General features: G+C 35.0%; 1 protein-coding gene across 3 annotated transcripts in view; it reads right to left on the reverse strand.

Annotated features, from left to right (window-relative positions):
- Positions 1-23,687, reverse strand: part of MRPL42 (mitochondrial ribosomal protein L42) — a 56,207-nt gene that overhangs the window by 13,622 nt on the left and 18,898 nt on the right. For 2 of the 3 annotated variants that reach the window (XM_036236729.1, XM_016157624.2), the window contains one exon: positions 22,346-22,519. The exons of the other annotated variant lie outside the window; for it this stretch is intronic. Coding sequence is in view for 1 of the 2 variants with exons in the window: in XM_016157624.2 (XP_016013110.2) it covers positions 22,474-22,519 (46 nt within the window). In the remaining variant the exon portion in view is untranslated. Of the gene's footprint in view, positions 1-22,345; positions 22,520-23,687 lie in introns of those variants that run through there. 3 annotated transcript variants of the gene reach the window in all.

The raw sequence follows: 23,687 nt of genomic DNA on the forward strand, positions 1-23,687 counted from the left end.
TAAATTAGAAAAGTCCCTCAAACTAACATCTCAGCAAATATTTTAGCACAGAAAAACAGAGGTCAAGAATTATTAACAGAATCTAATTTTAAAGGAAAGCACCTGCAGTATAGCACATGAACTCTGTTTCCATGTAAAATATCCTATAAAAGAGTTCTTCTACTCACGTATTTTGAAGATCAAGTTTTTTGTTCATTTTTTTGGGTGGGGGGTACTTGGAGGGTAGATGAGAATTGTTTTCATCTTCTTTTCCCCCTGTAAAATGCCTTTCCAGTAGGGTTATCCCCTCTCATTGACCCCCCCCCCCTTTTTATTGTTAACCTTAAATTTTCTAGCAGATTTTAAAATCATTTTCTTTTGTTATATAAGTAATCCATTCATGTATCGATTTAACAAATATCTACTGAGTGACTTTAATATTTCAGATCCTATTCTGGGTGCTTCTTTCACTCAGAAAATTTTCCTATGTTATTAAATAGTCTTTGCAAATATTTTTTAATATCACAATATTTTGTGATAAGCAGACTCCAGAATTTATTTAACCATTCTCTTTTTGTGAAATGTTTAGACCATTTTCAATTTCTCTCTATTGTAAATAATGCAGCAATGGCCTTCCTTGTAATAGACTCGTCTATAATTATAATTAATTCTTTAGGACACATATCTAGGAGTGGAATTATTAGATCAAAGGGTACAAACACATTGAAGTTTCTTGATAAATATTTTGGCAGACTTCCTACACATATTATCACCTGGACTTCCTCAAATCTTCTTCAAGTGAAGAATCATCCATTCCTATTTAAAGATGTGAGAGTATCTTCTGTTCCTTCTATGGAGGTTTGCTGAGGCCTAAAATAATTTCATTTCCTTGTAGCAATAAAAAAAAAAATCTCATGATGATAAGATGAACATTGTTTTCTTAAACACTGATAGTCCTTTCTGTACTATACTCACCTTCTTAGGATCACATTTCTGCATTCTTTTTGAAAGACAAAATATTTAAAGAAGAAAGCATCCACACACTTATCTTCACATTATTATTATTCCTGGTGGGCAAGAAGTCAACCCCAAAAGGAAATTATTCATGAAAACACATAATCATGTGAAGGTCTGCAAGATTACAGTGATCATTTTCATGAATGCACTATTGGAATTTGGGGGGTGGGGAGGGGTATAGCTAAACATCCTTAAATAGCTTTGCTCACAATAACAACACATTGAGTAAACGAACCTTCCTAGCTCAGGAGCTCCTCAGCTCAGGATAGTCAAATGGTAAAAATGCCTCACAGAGGTGCATTTCAATAAAAAAGTAAATTTGATTGCATAGCATTTTATCCTGCGTGTGTGTGCGTGCATGTGTGTGTGTGTGTGTGTGTGTTTCATGGCACTTCATTCCCTGATTCTCTATTAAGAAAAATTTCTACGTTCCAAGAAGACCAGAACCATCGTGAGAATGCCCCCAGTTCTTGGTGCTCAAGAAGAACAATTAGGGAAAACAAACAAAAGCAGAAGCCAGTTGCCTTAGCCTAGTTCGAGGTGGAATATTTGCTAACTGCACTGCCTTGTTGTCTTTTTTGAATCAGAAACCCCTTCAGCAGGAATTTTGTTTATATAATGATCAGCTTAGGACAAGAGGTGTTAAGATTAATATTTAAGCTTTTCTCTTTTCTGGAAACCAGGCAGCTGGAACATAACTGATTGCCTAGTCTTTTTCCCTCCATCTGAGGCCAGGCCATTGAGAAATCCATGTTGAAGACAGAGTTTCTTCTCTGGAGAGAGGTTTTACCAAGGTGTAGAACAGAATCTGTGGGGAGGTGAGGAATAGCCATTGTTCATTTATCCAACAATGATGTATGCTTTGTATGTGTCAGAAATTAGGCTAGGTACTGTGTGAGTAAAACAGACATAACCTACCCTCATGGAGCTTGCCGCTGAGTGAGAGGCAAACATTAAGCAAAGAATCATGCCAAGCCACGGTCTGGGTAAGTGCTGGGTAAGGGCATCGAGAACACAGAGCCATGAATGCCTATAATAAGGGATTTACCTTTCTGTGGAAGGTAGGCAGCAGTTGCTGGAGTTTAGAGCTGATGTATGGGCTGGAAAAGAGGATTTCTGGCAGAGGAAAGAGCATGTACAGAGGGGCTGAATTTCAAAAAGTAAGGAGAAGGAAAGAGTGTTCAGGACGACTCCAGAGAGGTGCTCAAGGCCGTGCGTGGTTTTGGTCCTCACCCTGAATGGATATGTTAGACTGTGAAGGCCCCTATTACTTGACAATTTCACTCTTAGGTATTTACCCAAGAGAAATGAAAACGTATGTCCCCAAAAGAATTAACATTGAATATTCATAGCAGCCTTAAAATAGCCTAAAACCGGAAACAACCCAAATGCCCATCAACAAGAGAATGGATAAATAAACTGTGGTATATTCATACTCAACTGAAAGGAATGAACACATAACAGAGAATACTCTCAAAAAGGTTATGCTGAGTAAAAATAGCCAAACACCAAAAAGTCTATACTGTGTGATTATATTTGTATGAAATCTCAAAAGAGCCAAAACTAATCTATGGTGATAAAAATCAGAAGGTGGTTGCCTCTGGGTGTGGGGGTCAGACAGGGAGCAAAATGACTGGCAAAGGGGAGCAAGGGAACTTTCTGAGCTGACAGAATTATTCTACATCTTGTTTGGGGTTGTGGTTTCACAGGCATATCCAATTACCAAAACTCAAACTGTACTGAAAACATGTGCAGTACGTTATTTGTATAATATATATTAAAGTTTTGTTAAAAAATACACTACACAAATTAAAGTGTTTTAAACAAGGGAATGATATCGGATTTGCAATGTGGATTTGCACATGGCTGTAGTGTGGTGAAGGATAAGAAGGCGCTAGAATGGTTCCTCCACTTTATTTGATTGACCTAGAAGCCAGAATACCCCTAAGCATCAATGCATATCAGCCCCTCACCTCCCTTTAGTATAAGAGAATTTAGACTCCCCTTGGCTCGCCTTCCCTAGAAATTGTGCAAAACACTTGTCAATGAATCACAAATGAAATTTAGCTGGGGGAAAAAAACTCTGGGAAACTGTGGTAAGAGAACTAAGGATCCCACAGACAAAAGACATTGATTGAACCATACTCCTATTACATAGAATCTTTCAATGCAGGATTAAAGTCATCATGTTTGTTTTTAATATTTAAAATCTGTCAAATGTTTTCTTATGTTCTCTTCCCTACATCTACAATTTTCTTCTGAAATTAAGAAATCTAGCAGGCTGGACTGTTAGCTGCAATAGAAAGTCAAAATTTATCTTTTACCCAATTGGAATAAACAGAAATTAAATGAGATAAGATAGATTATATCTCGAAAAGAACATTACAGCAATGAAAGAAGGTTTGCAGACAGGAGGATTGAGTTGTAGAGTCAGGTGCAAGATCCTAAAAGATTTATCCTAAACACTGCTAATACAAAGCTGGTAAGGCACTTGCTTGCTGAATGTTTAAAAGAACCTAGTATCAGAGTTTTCAGCTGGAAAGGAGTCTTAGAGGGTGTTTCAGCCTATGCATTTCACAGATGAAATACAGAGGCAAAGAGACAAAATTACTCAGGAATATTCAAAACTAACAATTGATTAGCACTTTACCAAGTGCTTCTGCATTTATTGCCTCATTAAATTCTCATAAAGTGCTGCCAAATAGCAATCATTAATTCTTCTTTTCAGAAGAAGAAATTGGGGCTCAGCGTAAATCATAAAAAGCTAATTCTCACCAGTCCTTAAATTTCTCCCCTTCATCCATGGCATGCCACTAGTTCAAGTTCCTAGCTCTCTTGTAAATGAAGAGCTGGGCCGGCAGAGTTCTGGCCAATGGAATGTGGCAGAAGCCCCCTCCAGGGCTGGCCACTAAAACCTTGCATACAATCCTTTGTTTTCCACATTTCTCTATTCTCTTTGCCTGTCACCAGATGCATAGAATTCAGTAGAGGAGTCCACAGCCCCAGGGCATGGTAAAGCCCCAGGGGATGGTAAAGCCACCACTTGGCAAGAGTCTGGGTGCCTGAAGGACTTTGTGGGGCAGAGATGTTTTTCCTTATTCACTGACCTGAGTTAGACTGCAGCAGGAGTGAGAACTAAGCCTTTATTACGTCCAGGCACTGAGGTTTTAGTGATTGTTGTACCAATTAGCCTAACTAACATAGAAAAGTTAAGGGTGTCATGCAAAATCCATACATTAATTTATGTAACAGAAATCTATTGAGCACCTATTATATGTGCAAGACACTGTGCTTGGCATTGGGTATACATCAATGAAATAAGACTGATCTGGGCTGCGTCCTCATCGAGGTTATACGTAGTAAATCACACGGTTCTAGACAGGGCTAAAATTGAAATAAAAATCTGCTAATTTTCAATTTCTTCCAATTTCTACTCCACATGCTTCCTCTTAAATAATTTGAATCAAATGTATGGCATTCCTCACAGATTACTTTGAAAAATAAAAGATTTGTCCCACCATATGAGTTAAAGGATGGAGAAAAAGAGGTAGGGGTAGTTAAGCTTCTATGTTCCTCAAGACCTAAAAAGGCCCAGCCATGGTCACATTCCCTTGTATTGTAGAGCCTTAGTCAGTAGAAAGGATTGGAAAACCATTGTTTTCATATATTTAAGTTTCTAGTTATTTAAGGATTAACTTAAAACATGTAATTCAATTTATATTATTGAAAATGGCACAAGTCCATTTCTGTGGATTAGTATTTGGTGATTTTAACTCCAGATCAAAAATTCTATGAGACTATGAATCTTTCTCTCTCACAACTGTGGCTTTCTGGTGTCTCATGGTCACCACTCAGAACAACTGCTCTTAGTATAATGCACTGTTAAGGGACCAGGCTAAATCTCTCAGACTCGAGATATCCCATGCAATTGGTTGGATTTTTTAGAATACTCAGAGCCTAGTTTCTTAAGCTCTACTCTCTTTACTGTACAAGTAAATTTTAGCAAGCATACAGGACAAGCTGATATAGCCAATAATTCTGAGTTCTCAATTGTTTCTCAGATCTAACTCTTTAACAAATTTATATAAATATGTATTTATCCAATTATTCCTCTTATTCAAGTGACTTTTATATGATCATTATTATATCAGTTAAGACTCTGTTGGTTATAAGTAACAGAAAGATCTATTCAAATGGCCTTAAGCAAAAATTAAATTTTGGTTCAAATAATTAGAATCTGATTTCTCTTTCTCTATCTCTCAGCTTTACAGCATTTGAGTTGACTCCATTCTCAAACAGACAATACCCTCATGGTCATAAAATGGCTGTAGGAATGCCAGCCTCATAGCCTCTTAAGTTTATATTCGGTAAGGAAGAAAAATATATCTGCTGGTCGAATTCATAAAAGTCTTGAAATGTTCTCCGATTGTACTGTTTAGGTCATGTACCCACCTCAGGAACACATGTTCGGGTTGTCTTAGGCCTGGGTCATGACTCCACTCTTGATGTAGGCATTAGAATGCCACTGAGACATTATAGAGTGAGAGTAGAGAAAGGGGAAATACCGAGAAGAAAACTGGAGGCTGATTCTGTAAGGAGAGGTAGGCAAAGAAAAACTGGAATGGAGCAATTAATATAGTATTGAATATGCATTGAACCAAACCCAAATTCTTTTTAAGGAAAAAAGCCACTAACCAGCTTTGTTAGCTGTCCTTGAACTCAGCAAATGTCTGGGTAAACACAGGATTAGGGTTTCTACTTAGCCTTAAGAACTAGAAAAACTAAAATATTAAGTAAGAGACACAATCACATCAAAATTACAACTAAATACAGAATAGCCATCATTGGGAGTCACCTGAAGTCCATTTGAACAGGGACACACAGAAGAGGCTACATCAAGACTGGTAGGAAGAGTGAATATGCAAAACAGGCTGGTCCCACACCTGTGTGTGGTGGTTGAGAATCAGGAGGGTTATCTTGGTCCCCCCGGAGGAGTGAGAGGTCCCGAGCCCACACTAAGCTCCTAGCCCAGGGTTCTAGTTCCGGGAAGAGAAGTCCTCACAACCTCTGGCTGTGAAAACCAGTAGAGATTGTGGCTGAGACAAAGGGTTGAGGGAGTCACAGGTATTCCTCTTAGAGGGCCCACGAGCATGGACTTACTTGCTAACTAACTCACTCCCTCCCTCTGATCCCCAGCACTGGGGCAGCATCTCAAAAGGTGCCCAGTATATATGGGGAGGAACTGAGCTGTCTGGCTTTAGGGTGAGGGCTGCAGGGGCAGCTTTCTCTCAAGCAGAAGTGCTGGTAGAACCCATGGTTCCTTTGTGGAGCCCTCTCCCACCCAGCTTGTAGACCTAGGTGGCGACCATATCTGAGTCTCCAGAAACGTAACTAACATTGGTTGCCCCACCCTGGTGATTCCCTGAGACACGGACTCTCCCAAATTGTAGGCCCACCCAAGCTGCTTCCAGTGGATTTTCCATACAAATGGCCTGTCATAGCTCATGCTGCAGATTTTCCTAAAATCTCTCAAAGGTTTACAAAGCCTAAACAAAAAGTATCAGGCCTTAGTGTGCCCCATACCTCTTGCCGAGCAGCTCCAAGCCCAGCACTAGTGGCAGCTGCCCTCAGTTTGTGGCTTGGCCTCTTGAGGCACTTCAAAGCCCAGCTTTAGCGATGGCTATCTGAGAATTGCCTAATGGCTCATACCACCAAGTGGCCTTGGACAGGGCACACGTAGGCTGCAACTGAATTTGGCCTGCAGCAGGGCCCCTCCCAGGCGTCCACAGCCTGCAAGCCCAGTGGCTGGCTTAACCAGAACACCACCAGGGGTCACATGTGAAAACAACACACCTAAAGGGCCGAGAGGGCAGGCACCAGAGCCCTGATGAAGTGAATCTTGCTCTGTAGGGTCAGCCTCTGCACAAAGGCTCCTCCACTGGTGATGGCCAGTCATCACAACCAATCAGCCCAAGGGTCAATCCCCCAAGCAAACAGCAACCAAGGCTCAACTACAATAGGAGGGCAAATACAACCCACACAAGGGCCATATCTAGAGCACCCGGCTCAGGTGACCAGGGAAGACAGTGCCACTGGGCCCCACAGCATAGCTACTACATAAGACCACTCTACTAAGACCAAGACACATAGCAGCCCTACCTAATACATAGAAACAAACACAAGTAGGCAGCCAGGATGGGAAGACAAAGAAACATGTCTCAAACACAAGAATAGAACAAAGTTCCAGAAAAATAACTAACTAAATGGAGACAAGAACTCTACCAGATGCAGAGTTCCAAACACTGGTTAAAAAGATGCTCAATGAACTTAGAAGAATAGCGGAACTCAGTGAAAATTTTAATAAGAAGATAGAAAACATAAAAGTGGAGTTTGAAAACATAAAAAAGAACCAGTCAGAAATGAGGAATACAATAACTGAAATAAAGACTATATTACAGGGAATCAACAGTAGATGAGATAAAGCAGAGAATCAAATCAGTGATTTAGAAGATAAAAGCAGCAGAAAACATCCAATCACAACAGCAATAAGAAAAAAAGAATTCAAAATAATGAGGATCATTTAAGGGGCCTCTGAGACAACATCAAGTGTACCAACATCCAAATCATAGGGATATCAGAAGGAGAAGAAAGAGAGCAAGAAATTGAAAACCTATTTCAAGAAATAATGATGGAAAACTTCCCTAACCTGGTGAAGGAAATAGACATGCAAGCCCAGGAAGCACAGAGAGTCCCAAACAAGATGAACCAAAAGAGGCCCACACCCAGACATGTCACAATTAAAATGCCAAAGATTAAAGAAAAAGAGAGACTCTTGAAAGCAGCAGGAGAAAAGTAGTCAGTTATCTACAAGGGAGCTTCCGGACTATCAGCTGATTTCTCAACAGAAACTTTGCAGACCAGATGGCAGGAACTATTCAAAGTGATGAAAAGCAAGGACCTACAACCAAGATTACTCTACCCAGCAAAGCTGTCATGTAGAATTGAAGGACAGATGAAGAGTTTCCCAGACAAGAAAAAGCTAAAGGAGTTCATCATCACCAAGCCAACATTACAGGAAATGTTACAGGGACTTCTTTAAGAAGAAAAAGAAAAAGATAAAAACATGAATAATAAAATGGCAATAACTACATATCTATCAACAACTACTTTAAATGTAAATTGATTAAATGCTCCAGTCAAAAGATACAGTGGCCAAATGGATAAGAAAGCAAGTCTCTTACATATGCTGCCTACAAGAGACTCATCAAATTAAAAGACACACATGGATTGAAAGTAAAGGGATGAAAAAAGATGTTTCATGAAAATGGAAACAAACAAAAACCTGGAGAAGCAATACTCATACCAGACAAAATAGACTTTAAAACAAAGGCTATAACAAGAGACAAAGAAGAATCCAGTTATCCCACTTCTGGGTATTTATCTGAAAAAATCCAAGATACTACTTTGAAGGGACATGTGAATCAGTATGTTTATTGCAGCATGATTTACAGTAGCCAAGATATGGAGGCATCCTGGGTGTCCATCAATGGATGAATGGATAAAGAGGTGGTAAATATATATAATAGAATATTATTCAGCCATAAAAAAGAACAAAGTCTTGCCATCTGCCACAACATGGATGGATCTAGAGGGTATTGAGCTGAGTGGAGCACGTCAGACAAAGAAAGACAAATGTGCAATCTAGAAAATAGGATAAACCAACAACAGAAACAAACTTATACATATAGAGAGCATTTTGATAGTTGTCACTTTGGGGAGTGGGAGAATACATGAAGGGGGAGAGGATTAAGATGGGGTGATCACTTTATAAGTTATATAAATGTCTAGTCACTGTTTTGTACAGCTGAAATTAATATAATATTGTATGTCAACTAAAATTGAGAAAATAAAAATATAAAAATTAAAAGAAAAAATCAGTGAGGTTAGTGACAAAAATAAACTTTTTTTCTTTTTTCCCTAAAAGGAATCAGAAGAGTATAAGAGTACACTTATAGAAGGAAGAAGCTGAATTTGGAGACTATTTTGATATTCTGATTCCCTCTTGAGAAATTATGACTCAATACAAATCAACAGAGTGACATAACTGCTAAAAAACTTAATGGATTATTGGTACCATTAGCAGAAATATATTGTCCAGAACACGAGAATTATGTTCAGTTCAGTTCTGGGCAATATGTTTTAAGAAAGACATTATTAAAAGAATATGTCCAGAAGAGGGCAACCAGGACAGGAAGGTCCTGGAAATCATGTTACATGGATAATCAGAAAAAGTGGAGCTTAAAAATAATCAAGGAGGGATATGGTGAGGGTTTTCAAATATCCAAAGAGCTGTCATATGTAAAAAGGAGTAAATTTATTTTGAATAGTTCCAAGGACAGAAGCAAGTCTGAGGATTATAAACCATAAAATGATGGATTTCTACTCAGTATAAGGAAATACTTTCTAATAATTGGAACTGTCCAATAATGGAGTTAGCTTCCCAGAAAGGTAATGAACCCTTAGTTACTAGAAGGGTTCAAGCCAAAGCTGAATAATCATCTGGAGAGTATATTGTAAACAGGAGTTTTCAAACCATCTGTGATGAAGAGACAATTCTTTAATCTATTGTGGCCTAATACTTTTATAAATTGCAATAAAACTAAATTAGTAGAAATAAAAAAAATGCAAGCTCAAATTTTTTATTATCTGATTCAAAGAACATAAAAATCCAATTTCAATAAGTAGAATTAGAACAAATATAAAGGTAAAGAAAATAATGATTTTTAAAGTATTTATTGAAAGAGTACATGTAAGATTAATTTCTATAACTCAGTTTTTTTTGTTCTTCAACTATAACTGAAAAATTATAAGTGAACTAGTAATTCTCTAGATTAGATCATTTTTATATGCATAGTTTGAATAAAAACCATGCATATTAACAGTTTTAAGTTGTTAATGTGACAATGAGCTTGTTTATTTCTTGTTTAACTATCTAATCCTGATTGGACTGACAACGATGTTATTCTCAGGGAATGATATATATCTAAACTGCTTCTATGTTTTGTTTTACTATCACTCATAAGAACCAGATTTACAAAGGAATGAAGATGGGAATGGAAAGAAATTTTAAAATAACTACAGCATGCTCAGAATTTTTATTTTTAACTTTTGTTTAAAACGAAGCAAGTGATACTGTATTTTCAAAATTCATTTTAAATTCATTAATTACCAGTTAGAATAATGCATCATAAATTTATAGTTAAATTTAAATCATCTTCAATGAAATAAATGATTCCGTATCTATAAATTTGCTGTATGTGGACATTCTTTAATAGAAAATAAAATTCGAACATTCTATCAAACTCATAATGGTTTGATAACTTTTTGCAGATGTGTAGCATCAAGATAATCACCTACTATAGTGACATTTGTTGTTAAATAATGCAATAACGTGTAATAAAGATCTGTAGAAACTTTGTTCTTCCAAGCATTTACCTTTTGTTTTTGCCCTTTGATTTTATCTGCTATTGTAAAACAGGTTGCATTCCCGCCTTGCATGGAAAAATTATGAAGATGAAAATTCTAAAGATATCAAAAAATTAATAACTCTAGCTGGCCAATTTATATATTGAAAAAGATGGGACCAAAATGGTTTCTTGCAGAGATGCTAAATGTTCAAATACGCACAGTAGAACTTTCCCTCTAGATAACCATCATATCTCAGCATGTAATGATAGTTGTTTATGACTGTCTTTCATATGATCACATAACAAAGAGAATAATCTTGGATTTTCTGCATTACTTCTTACATAATTTATAATCTTTACTAAGTCACTAAGCACACTTTCTAGTTCAGTTGATAAGCTTTTTATACCAAGACCTCCTCAAAGAAATAAGTAGTATGTTGACTTACATTTTGGGGCAAGGTGCTTGATTTAGGTAACTATTTCAGGATGTTTTGTTATCACTGCAGCTATGCATCCGATTGTATTCCTACAGAAAACCTCAAGTCACTTTCATTGACAATGTAATATTTCATAGCTTTCTGTTGTTTAAAGTTAATTATGTTTATAGGCAATGAAACAGAAACAAGAGAATTCTTCACATTGCTATCATATTTAAAAAGCATATAAACTAAGAGAATTGACACATTAGAAAGATGGATATATTCATGTCCATAAATGGGGTGCAAGGAAAAATAATTTAGCTTTATTCATTCTACAAGTTAATCTACTTGTATATTTCAAATTGTTATGTTGTTAAGTAATAATTGAACTACCTTCTTTGCCAGATTCTCCCAACCTTCCTAAGACAGAATTTTCTATGCATTTTTCACTGTCTTGACAATTATGTATGTATTGTATATTTTTTAAAGACATTTTAATTTTAATAGAAGTTTCTAGGAGGAAAAAATTATATTAAATTGTCCATGGAATTTAAGATGCAATCCCAGTTTTAGAAACATTAAAATTCTACAAAATGTGCATCTTAGAACTGAAGAAATAAAGTAGTAATGCAGCAAGCTGCAAACACTAATGGCTCTGCTTGTTTCTTCTATTGGAATTCAGGATGGATCTTCATTTACACGAATTCCTCTTCTTTATATATTCTTCTATGACTTGCCCATAGTTTTATGGATTCATCCATGATGGTGGTATTGCTACAGTTTATTCATTTTCCCTGTCCATAGTATGCATATACCACAACATATTTATACATTCTACTTATGAAAGTTGTTTACTGAGACATGCTGTGACCTGCTCAGTTTGTCACTCCAGGCTTCAGGTCTGTCTGAAGTCTATTCCTGCACACATACTTAATGTTTTCTTGCACATGTGACTTCATATTTATTTACGATGGACTTTCCCTTTCTGAAATAAATCCTGAAACTTATTTGAGGCGCTCCAGCTTCATTTCTTCAACTTCCCATCATACACTTCGTACTCCAGGCACACTAAATTACTGCAGTTATAAAAACTGCAGGTTCACCATGTTCTCTTGCCTCTACGCTTTTGCCCATGTTGCTCTTTCTGTCTGGAATGCTTATTTTCTGGCTAACTCGTCTATTTACCAGGAATCATCTGGTTAGAGAAGCTTTCCTCTACAACATTCGAATTTTGGGCTTTTCCTTAAGCTAACAGAGGGAGACTCCTGCCATCATCTCAAGCTTTTGTCAGTTTATGCAGGCTTTCAAAAGTGTCCAATATATTACCCAAAAAAAAACCCCATAGGTGCACTTGGTTTCTGGAAAGACTTTATATAAAAGGTCTGTTTTGTGTAGTACTGATTTTAATAAACAGGAAACATGGAAATAACACTTAGAATTGTCAGTACCCAACTTTTAAAATGTCCTTAGGTTAGGAGTAGGGACACATCACTTATTTGTCAGTAAAAAAATAAATAAATAAAGGATATGGACATATTGTTTTAATTTGCTTTCAGGACTTTTAGCTAGATTCCAGAGGCCTTTCTCCAAGAGCAACAAGATAAAACTCTTTGCCCTGAATTAGTTCTCTGGCATGGAAAAGAACACCCTTTTATTTGGTTCCCTTTTCATGTTTTTTTTTTTAATTCAATTTATTTAAACTAAAAAACAAACAAACAAACAAAACCAGTTTACCATTTCTCCCACTCTCAACTGCGCACCTCTGGCAACCACCAATCTGTTCTCTGTATTTATGAGTTTGGTGTGTCTGGGTTTTTTTTAGATTCCAAATTTAGAGGGATATGATATTTGTCTTTCTCTGTCTTATTTCACATTGTGTAATGCCCTTAAAGTCCATCTATGTTGTTGCAAATGAAAGATTTAATTATTTTTTATGGCTGAATAATATTTCATTGTTTATATTCCATGATTTCTTTATCCATTTATCCATCGATGGGCACTAAGGTTGTTTCTATATCTTGGCTATTGTAAATAATGCTGCAGTGGACATAGGGACGCATATATCTTTTGGAGTTATTGTTTTTGTTTTCTTCAGATAATATCTGAAAGTTGAATTGCTGGATAATATGGTAGTTCTATTTTTAATCTTCTGAAAAACTTTCATACTGTTTTCCAGAGTGGCTGCACCAACTTACATTCCCACCAACAGTGTACAAGGGTTCCCTTTTCTCCACATCCACTAATGTCAACAATCGACAAGTTTTAGCAACTTAGAGTTGTTTACTTTATAAGAAGCCTAAAAAACATTAGTATTAATTTGTAAAATGTTGAACACCTGCTTTTTCAACTTTTAAAATTCATTAGCCTTTCTTTCAAAAAGGTCTTTGATTTTGGACTTACTTCTTTACGATTGTTTAGGGCCAGCATTAGGGAGGATGGATAGCACGGGCGCATGACATAACTTGAGAATTTTGAGGAGTGATAAAAATGTTCTATATCTCAATTGTGATAGCAGTTACATGGGTGTATATATTTGTCAAAGCTCATCAAACCATATATTTACAATGTATGCATTTTATTGAATGTAAATTATACCTTACTAAGGTAGATTTAAAAAATCCTCCTCCATAAGGAAATCTAATCTAATCCTCAGTGATTGCTTCTTTTTTCTGAACTTGAGTAATGGCACACAATTTACCAATTGGTGATTTAATGTCTTATTATGGTCGCTTGTTGTTAAGCAGGCCTGTACTGCCTTATTGGTTAGCTCTCTCCTCAGCCCCACCCACCGTATATTTTTTAAACCATATATTTTAATGCTGTGGAAAAGAGATGGTGTTAAAATATATGGTTTAAACTGAGAAGAAAATTTTCAGTTATTGAGCATATCAATGAGTAATCCTTCAAATAGAGATGTTTTTATAAGTAAAAGTTATGAATTTCCTTTGAACACTGGAAAACTCCAATCAATTTCTGAACGAGAGCCAACTGTACCATGTGCATTCAGCTCTGTCCTACAGAGCCAAGACAACCTAAACCCATCAACAAATCAATTAAGCTTCAGTGATTCCTACAGCAATGGAATAGTCAGAATATTTGCTACTCCTCCCTTCAAAAGTTAGAGTCCATTTCCCCACCCCTGAACCTGGGGTGGTCTTGTGGAAGTGGCATTGCGTCATTTCTGAGACTCGGCCTCAAGTAGCCTTGTAGTTTCTAGTGTTGTATCCTTGGAAGCCTTAAGTCATGAGAAACACATAGGTCCTCTTATTGCCCTAGGAGACAGTCACTCAATCACTATACGTGTGCATGATACCATCCAAGCCTCATTAATCCAATTAATGGTCTTGGATGCATAGGCAAAGCCAGTCAGAATCAACCTGACAGAGCCTAATCTAGATCAGAATTATCCAGAATTGTGAACTGCATAAAGGGTTGTTGTTTTAAGCCAATAAATTTGGCAGTATTTGTAATTTAGCAATAGATAACCAATACTAAGGATTCATCTAAAGTTCTCTTAAAGGCAGACTCTCCAAATAGATTTAACCACTTATTAACAAATCATTAAATCTTTAAAAGAAACTGAAAGTTAAGGTTGAAGCTGACATGTAGGAATAATTTATTTTTCCCTGGAAATATTAACCAGAAAACAAGGTAGAGTGCTTCTGAATGGAAAACTAAAAAGAGGGAGGAAACGAACTAATGTCTTAATAGTAATTGTGTGATTTCAGAGGCACATCCATAAAATGCTAGAGCCAATCCGTGAGATCTATTACCTTGTCAGGAATTTTGTAAGCCAATTTTTAAACCGTTGGTAGCCTAAGTCAACTATGATGAGAGTATTTATACCATGGAAATTGGAAAGCAATACCAATCAGAGCCAATTGTTAAACCTTTACTAGTATACCACTGGGTACATCTGTTGTTGGAGGCAAATTTCATCAGTATGTGTACATAAATATACATATAAAAAAATCCTTAATATTCTTAATGTTTAAAGAATTTTCAATGGTTCTGCTATACGTGCTCTTAAGAAAGTCAGTTACTCGCACTTAATCTCAGTTCCCATATCTGTGAAATCAAAGTCAGTGCCCAAAAGTCATTTTTAAGGTGTTTTTCAGATCTACTATTCTATCTTCTATGATCCTACTCACGGGAGTTATACATGAATAGCAATAATTGAAAAGACCAATGGGATCAATCCAAATTTTCACACTGACCATGTTACTAACCACAAACACTGCTCTAATTCAACACAAACTGAAGTGGTATAATAGTAATGCAATGTGCTTTAGATTATGGAAAAGGAAGAGGTGCATTCTGACTGGAAAGAAGGGAAGGCTTGGGCAAGTAGTTTGTTAATCAGGAATGAGGTATCATCTTTGAATTCACAGTGGTTTGGACTCTATAGTACTTAGTGAAATTTGCTAAAATGATTAGATGCCTAGAGAGAACATTAGAAGGAAAATGTAATCCTGCCGAATTGAAGACTCAGAAGAAATTAGAATTCTATTTGCAATTTCCAGCGTTAATTGTGAGACTGCTTCAGTTTCATGTAAAAATAGGCACTAATTTATAAGCAACATTACAAGAATTCAGGCAATCATGATTGCTAAGCATTTTGGGCTTCCTAGAGGAAGGTGCTATATAAATGAGGTAAAAGTAAATGCCCTGGTGCAAAACTAGCACATTACATGTTTTTCCTGAGCATTTCTTCCTAGTGCATTAAAAACATTCTTACTTTCAGGTGAAACGGTACATTAGAAAACAGCAGAGGGCAATTAGCTGAACTATAATTGGAAAAATATTTCTTGGGCATTAGAATATTTGCAAATCATTTTGGTAGGAATATTAGCAAGTCATTTTGAGCTTTTCAGAAAAGGAATCTAAGAAATCATTTTCTTTGCTTATAAGCAATGAAGACATTTATTTATGCCTTCAGCAAATAAAACAGTTTGCTAACTTCTTGGGTTTGTGCACTGATATTCGAGTTGAATCATTTCTGGAAACCAAAAAATACACATCTGAAACTGGAAAAATGTTCCTTGAGTAGGGGTTTGCCTAAAATGCTAGAGCCATTCAAAACAAAGGTACATATCTTATTTTTTTTTTCTTAAAAAATATTTCGAATCTCATTAAGACAGTTTCTTAGAATATGTAGAAACCATACTTTCTATCTTCTTATCAGTATCATTCCAGTACTAATGTCATTATGTGCTTAGCTGCAAGCAAGAACTAGGGCACGGCCTTTTATGAGAACTGCTGCAAAACTACAGACTGTATCACCAGAATAGACACACATTCTCAAAATTCAATACAATTTCAGGAATTTCATAGATACTCCCAACTCCTGATGCCATTAATGGAATCCTTAGGTTAAAAATTTTTGCAATAGAGCAATTTCTGTTACAAAATCACATTATATGCTTGCGAGGCAGCACAAGGGACACAGCAGTACACATAACCAGCCAAGGTCCTTGCAAATCATGTAAAGAAGACAAACATTTAAGAAATCACACGCACATACACACACGATGCCTAATCAAAAACTTTGATCAGATGGTATGGCGATAAGAATTGTATCTTACTTCTCTTCAGACACCATGTAAGCAAGAGAATGAGTGCAATATTTCAAGTATTGAGAGCAAAAACCCCATAAACCTAGAATTAATTCTGTACCCTACAAAATTATCCTTCAAAAGTGGAGAAATAAAGACTTTATCAAACAAAAATTGAGGGAATTATTGCCAGTAGACCTGCCTTGCAAGAATCTTAAAAGAAGTTCTTTAGTGAGAAGGAAAATAATATAGATCAGAAACTTGAATCTATATATATAAAAAGGACAAGCAGTGGAGAAGGAATAAGTGAAGGTAAAATAAAAACATTCATTTTTCTTATTCTTTATTAATCTAACATACTATATTGTTCAACAATAATATATTTGATATTTGTTTATATATATGCTTATATGTTTTGTATAAGAGAAATTAATGACAGCAATGATACAAGAGATGGGTGGGAGAATTAGTATTATTTTGTTCTTGTTAAGTACTCACACTACCTACAAAGCAGTATAGTGTTCTTTGAAAGTGGGCTTGACTTAGTTGCAAATATATGTTGCCATCTCTAGGGCAACCACTGAAAAAGATTTAAAAAAAAAAAAAAAGCATAATAGATATGCCAAAAAAAAAAAATCATATAAAATGATTAATTAAAACCACACATGCACACGCACAAAGAGTAGAAGACAAAAATAGAAAAAAGAACAAGGGTAAAAAATAGAAAACGGTAATAAATATGGTAGCTAGTATTCCAACTATATCAATAAACTTTGAACATCAATGGTCTAAATGCACCAATTAAAAGAGATTGCCAGAATGAATCAAAAAACAAGATCCAAGAAGGCAACAAAAATCTATGAAAAATGGGGGACTTCTTAGCAACTCAGGAAGCAATTGGCCACTATTACCTACTGCCTCTGGGAAATTCCTGATATCCTACTCCAACATGCTGTCTATGTGAACCTTGATGGCTACCTCCAGACTACCCTACCTCCCTGTGCCAAAATACAATCCCCCCACAAACCCTCAAAGGCACAACCACAGGTACAAGAGCATAAGACCACCCAAGCATGAGACCACAGAATTCCTCATTGTTATCTTGTTCCTTGCATACCATCTCTATGTACTGTAAATGTTAATTATTAACTATCCTGTACCCACCAATGTGTTTCTCCATGTTGCTTTTTATTTAGTCCTAGAGATTGCTTTGCTTTCTCCCACCTCCTAAATCTACCACCAATAAATTTTATGTACCTTTCTTGTTTTCTCCTGATTGTAAATGCATAAAAGAAGCTGTAAACTTGCAAAACAAAAACAAAAACTAAAAAATAAGACCCAACTATATGTTGTTTGCAAGAAACTCATTTTAAATATAAAGGCACATACAGATTAGAAAGAAAGGCATAGAGAAAGATATGCCATATTATTCAAAAGAAAGCAGACAGAGTGTACTTCAGGAAAGTTATCAGGAAAAAGAAGGGCATTACAAAATGATTAAAGGGTCATCTCTCCAAGAAGACACAACAATCCTTAACATGTATGCACCTAACATAACAGAATGTCAAAATACGTGAGGCAAAAACCGTTAGAACTGTAGAGAGAAATAGATGAATCCACTATTATAATTTGAGACTTTAACACACCTCTATCATAAACGGACAGATCCAATAGACAGGAAATCAGTAAGGACATGGTTGAATTCAATATCATTAACCAACTAGAAATAATGGACATATATAGACTACTTCATCCAATAACGCAGACTACATATCCCAGCTCATGGAGAACACTCAACAATATAGACCACACTCTGGGCCATAAAACACACCTTAACAAATTTAAAAGAACAGAAATCATATGATATCTACTCTCAGACCACAGTGGAATTAAACAAGGTATCAATAATAATTTTTTAAAAAGACAGCTGGAAAATCCCCAAATATCTAAGTGAAAATAGATAGTGAAATATGTAGTGAAAACAGGCTTAAAAGAAATGTTAGCACTGAATACATATATTAGAAAAAAGATCTAAAATCAACCCTCTTAAACTTCTACCTTAGGAAACTAGAAAGACAAGCAAATTAAATCCAAAGTAAGCAGAAGAAATAATTAGAACAGAAATCAATGAACTTGAGAACACGAAATCAATAGAAAAAAATAAGCAAAACAAAAAGCTGGTTCATTGGATCAATAAAAATAAGTCACTATCCAGGATAACTAAGAAAAAAAGAGAAGACACAAATTGTTAATATCAGAAATAAAAGATGGAATATCACTACAGATCTCGCTGATATTAAAAGGATAATGAAAGACTATATGAACTCTATACCCACAAATTTGATAACTTAGAAATGTATCAATTCTTTGAAAGAGTATCTGGCAAAACTCACACGAGAAGAAATAGACTAGCTGAATAAGTCTGTATCTATTAAAGAAATTTCATCAATAATTAATAACCCTCCAAAATATAAAGTGCCAGGTCCAGATGGGCTCACTGGTGAATTCTACCAACCATTTAAGAAAGTAATACCATTTTTCTACAATCTCTTTCAGAGAAGTAGAGGGAATACTTCATAATTCATTTTATGAGGCCAGCATTATCCTAATATCAAAACCAAACAAAAACACTACAAGAAAACTACAGGCCAGTCTGTAAAATGAACATAGATGCAAAAATCCTCAACGAAATATTAGCAAATCAAAGACAAAAAAGTATAAAATTATACACCATGACCAAGTGGGATTTATTTCAAGTAAGTAATGCTGATTTAACATTTGAAAGTCACTTGATGTAATCCATTAGTATTGAAGGAAAAAAACAAAGTCAAAAGACACTATCTGACTTCAAGACTTACTATAAAGCTAGTCATCAAGACACTGTAGTTCTGGCGAACAGACAAATAGATCAATGGAACAGAACAGAGAACCCAGAAACAGAGCTACATAAATATAGTTAACTGATCTGACAAAGGAGTAAAGGCAATACAATGCTGCAAAAAAAAGTCAACAAATGGTGCTGGAACAACTGGACATCCACGTGTAAAAAAAAAATATATGAATCTAGACACAGGTCTTTAACTTGTCACAAAACTTAAGTTGAAATAGATCATAGACTTAAATACAAAATGCAAAACTTTTAGAAGATAATATAGGAGAAAATCTAGATGATCTTGGGTTTGGTGATGACTTTTTAGATATAACACCAAATGCATGATCCATGAAGTAATTGATGAGCTAGACTTTAGTAGAATTAAAAATATCTGCTATATGAAAAGACACTATCAAGAGAATGAAAAGACAAGCCACAGACCAGAAGAAAATATTTGCAAAAGACATATCTGAGAAAGGACTGACACCCAAAACATACAAAGAACTCTTAAAACTCAACGATAATAATCTGATATAAAAATGGGCTAAAGACTTTAACAGACACCTCACCAAAGATATATAGATGGAAAATAAGCATATGAAAAGATGGTCCACATAGGTGATCAAATGCAAATCAAAATGAGACCACTACATACCTATTAGAACAGCCCAAATCCAGAACACTGACAACACCAAATGATGACAAGGATGTGAAGCAACAGGAATTCTCATACATTGCCAGTGGGAATGCAAAAAGGTCCAGCCACTTTGGAAGACCATTTGTCAGTTCCTTATAACACTCAACACGCTCTTGCCATATGACCCATCAATCATGCTCCTTAGTATTCACTCAAAGGAGTTGAAAACATATCCACACAAAAATCTGAGCATAGACGTTTACAGCAGTTTTATTCGTAATTGCCAAATTAGGATGCAACCAAGATGTCCTTAGTAGATGAATGGATAAACTGCAGTATATCCACACAATGAAATATTATTCAGCACTAAAAAGTGAGCTATCAAGACATGAAAAGACATGGAGGTAGCTTAAATGGATATTACTAAGTGAAAAAAGCCAATGTGAAAGATTACACAGCGTCTGATTACAACATAACATTATGGAAAAGGCAAGACTATGGAGACAACTAAAGGTCAGTGGTTATCAAGCGTTAAGGAGAAAAACGGGGATAGATAGGTGAACATACAGGAATTTCAGGGCAGTGAAACTACTCTGTATGATACTATAATGGTAGATACATGCCATTCTACATTTGTCAAACCCACAGGATGTATACCAAGAGTGAATCCTGATGTAAACTATGGACTCTGAGGATGATGTATTAATATTCTAAATGTAACAAATGTATCACTCAATTGGAAAATGTTGATAATGGTGGAGGATATGCATGTGGGGACACAGGAAATCTCCACTCAGTTTTGCTATGAACCTAAAACTGCTCTGAAAAATAGTCTTCTTAAAAAGGAAAAAGTATCCACCAGGTCGTTAATAACAGTATTATTTATAATATGGGACAGTGATTATGTCTAAAATTAGGGAGTTAATTATGACAATCCAGATGATAGAATGATATGCATCCATTAAATCAGAATATTTAATATGGCAAAAAATATTTTTAAAAGGCATGTTACAAAACAGCATGCATAATAAATACTATTTTTATTTTTGAAGTATATTTGTACAGTGAAACATAAGGGGAAAAAGGTAAACAAAAATGTTAGTGTTATCTTTGGACGAGACAATTATGGGTAATTTTTGTTTTTTATTTGGTCTCTAGTTTTTAAAAATAATGATGTATTATATTCATGGTTTAAAAAAAAATGTCATTACGAAAACTAAGTAGCTCAGTAGATACTAGTTAAGTGATACTATAGTCCTTAAGAAGGAACAATATTTTGCTATTGACCTAGCAAAAAGTATTAACGCCTCCTCGCATGTAGTAGGAGTCCAGCAAATGCTTGACTAGATCAACAGAATGAATAATAGCCTTAGAATATTTCAACTTAATTTCACTACTGCCATTTAATCCACTAGTCATTTTTATCTAAAAAATACCCAAATATTCCCTACTAATATTTCCATGTTCCTTACTTTTAGCACACTACCTTTGGTTTTGGGATGTTCTCACTGAACCTACGTACGAGTGCCCTCTGGTGGTTTCACCAACAATGCTCTTAAATGGTCTTGTATGTTAACCTGCCTCCTCAATGGAAATATGAGAGCAAGGACTGGGTAGTGAGTTTTTCATAAAACTAAATTTATTCCATTTAAAGGACCATCCCACCTTATGTAATTTTATAAGTGGATTTTTCATAATGACTACATAATGTTAGTGATGGTGGATAATAGATTACTACTCCTGGGAAGGGAAGAGGAATAACAGAGGGGTGGCGACGGTGGTAATGGAATATGCAATTATTTAACAAAATTAAAAGTCATCAACCCACGAAAACTAAAATTCTAGGAACTACAGTATCAATCTCAAAGAGAACTGTATTCTTTATAGGAAAGTACAATCTAAAGTGAAAAAAAACCCCTTTGTCATTGTGGTGCACTGTAAAAAAGCTTTGGAGCCTGACAGTTTGGACCCTGGCTCATCCACTTGCTAGACAGGTAAGTCACTTAGTCTTACCTGTAAAATGAGAACGATGTTCTTTCTTCAAAGAATTATTGTGAGAATTTAATAAGAATGTATGTAAAGGACCTAGCAGATAGTAGTAACAGATTAAAATGTAACTATTTCCCAGAAGTCACAAAGAAAAGCATTACAACATCTATTTTCTGAATGGACCTTGTGAGTTTCTTTTTAAAGGCAATTTAAAATTTTTCAAGAGAACAACAAACATTTTTATTAATCATATTTACACTACTAACAATATTTGGCTGATAATGTAAAATACTTAATCATACTAGTCGCATAAAAATAAATGAGAAACTAATATCTCTAAGAGAAAATAGGTTTCTCTAAACAAGAATGTCAAATACAGAATTACTTTATATAAAGAAATACACATTCTAATAGATGAAAAGGCATTTTATTATTATTTTACTATATAACATATTAGTGAATATAACTGATTGCATTTTCTCAAATGGCAAATGAGACACAGGATAACGTTTCTCTTTGATTACTGAAAACTTCAATATCATCTGTCTTTTGGAGGATTCAGTTTCTTACGACGTCTATGATACCTTGAAAAGAAGAAAATATATTTAATATTATTTATTTTAATAAGTTAACTGTTTCTGATAGAAATATCGAATTTCTGATTAGTTTGCTGTTTATTAGTACTCGATAAATCAAAATATATAGATATAGTTAGATATATCTCATGGTTCTTAATAAGAAACATTTCCCTGCAATGAAGATTGTTTTCTATTAATTAAACATTTTTGAAAATCATCCTTCAGATCTTCAGGATAATTTCCATATGGTAACCTAGATGATTGATCTTTAATTAAAAACTAATGATTGTTTTTACAGTAAAGAAACAGCACATTGTGAACATGCCAAACACGCTCTATTAAACATTTTTATTTAAAAAGGGATGTCTTCTTCTATTTGGAGGACTCTTAAGTTGCAAAAGCAAGTTTTAATATATAATAGGATGTAATAAGTAATGTTTATGGAAAAATATGCAATGTCACAAAAAAAGGGAGAAATGAAAAATTAAAATAGTGATGAACCTTTTACTTGTTCTTGCAATTACAAATATTTTTAAAGTTATAATGCCCAAACCAAGCATGAGTATGGTGAAATAAGCAATATCAGACCTGAACGGTAAAGTATTAATTGGTATAATACTTTTAAAAAATAGTGTGGCAATATGTATCTAAAAAATTTCTAAATAGTCATAACTTTTGATCTAGTAATTCCTCTTCTGGAAATCTATCCTAAAGCAATATAGAAAAATGGTTAAAATTTTAATTGGGAGAGGGGTCAATAGAGGATGCAAATTTTTATATATAGTACAATTAAAACCATATAAAAATAAGCAAACTAACATAATTTATGTGTAGATGCAAAGAGAGAAATGAAATAAATTGTTAGCAGTAATTATCTTTGAGTAATTTCACCATGGAAGATTTTTCCTTTTGCTTCTCTACATTTCCTTATTTTCTTTATTGATTTAAGAAAATTTATGCACAGAGTACATGTGTTTTTAGTGATGAGTTTTCTTCAAAAGTCAGATTTTGGTTAAGTTGATCTATTTTTTTTTTTTTTACTTTTCTGCTAATGTGGAAATAAAATGTAAGGATTACTATACCATAAATAATTAGACATGTATCTTAGGCTCTTTAGTTGTTACGATTAAGATTTCTAAAGCATTTTTTGCTTACCTTAAATTTTCATGTAGGC

This window comes from Rousettus aegyptiacus, unplaced genomic scaffold (assembly GCF_014176215.1).
Source record: "Rousettus aegyptiacus isolate mRouAeg1 unplaced genomic scaffold, mRouAeg1.p scaffold_m13_p_2, whole genome shotgun sequence".
Taxonomy (NCBI): Eukaryota; Metazoa; Chordata; class Mammalia; order Chiroptera; family Pteropodidae; genus Rousettus; species Rousettus aegyptiacus.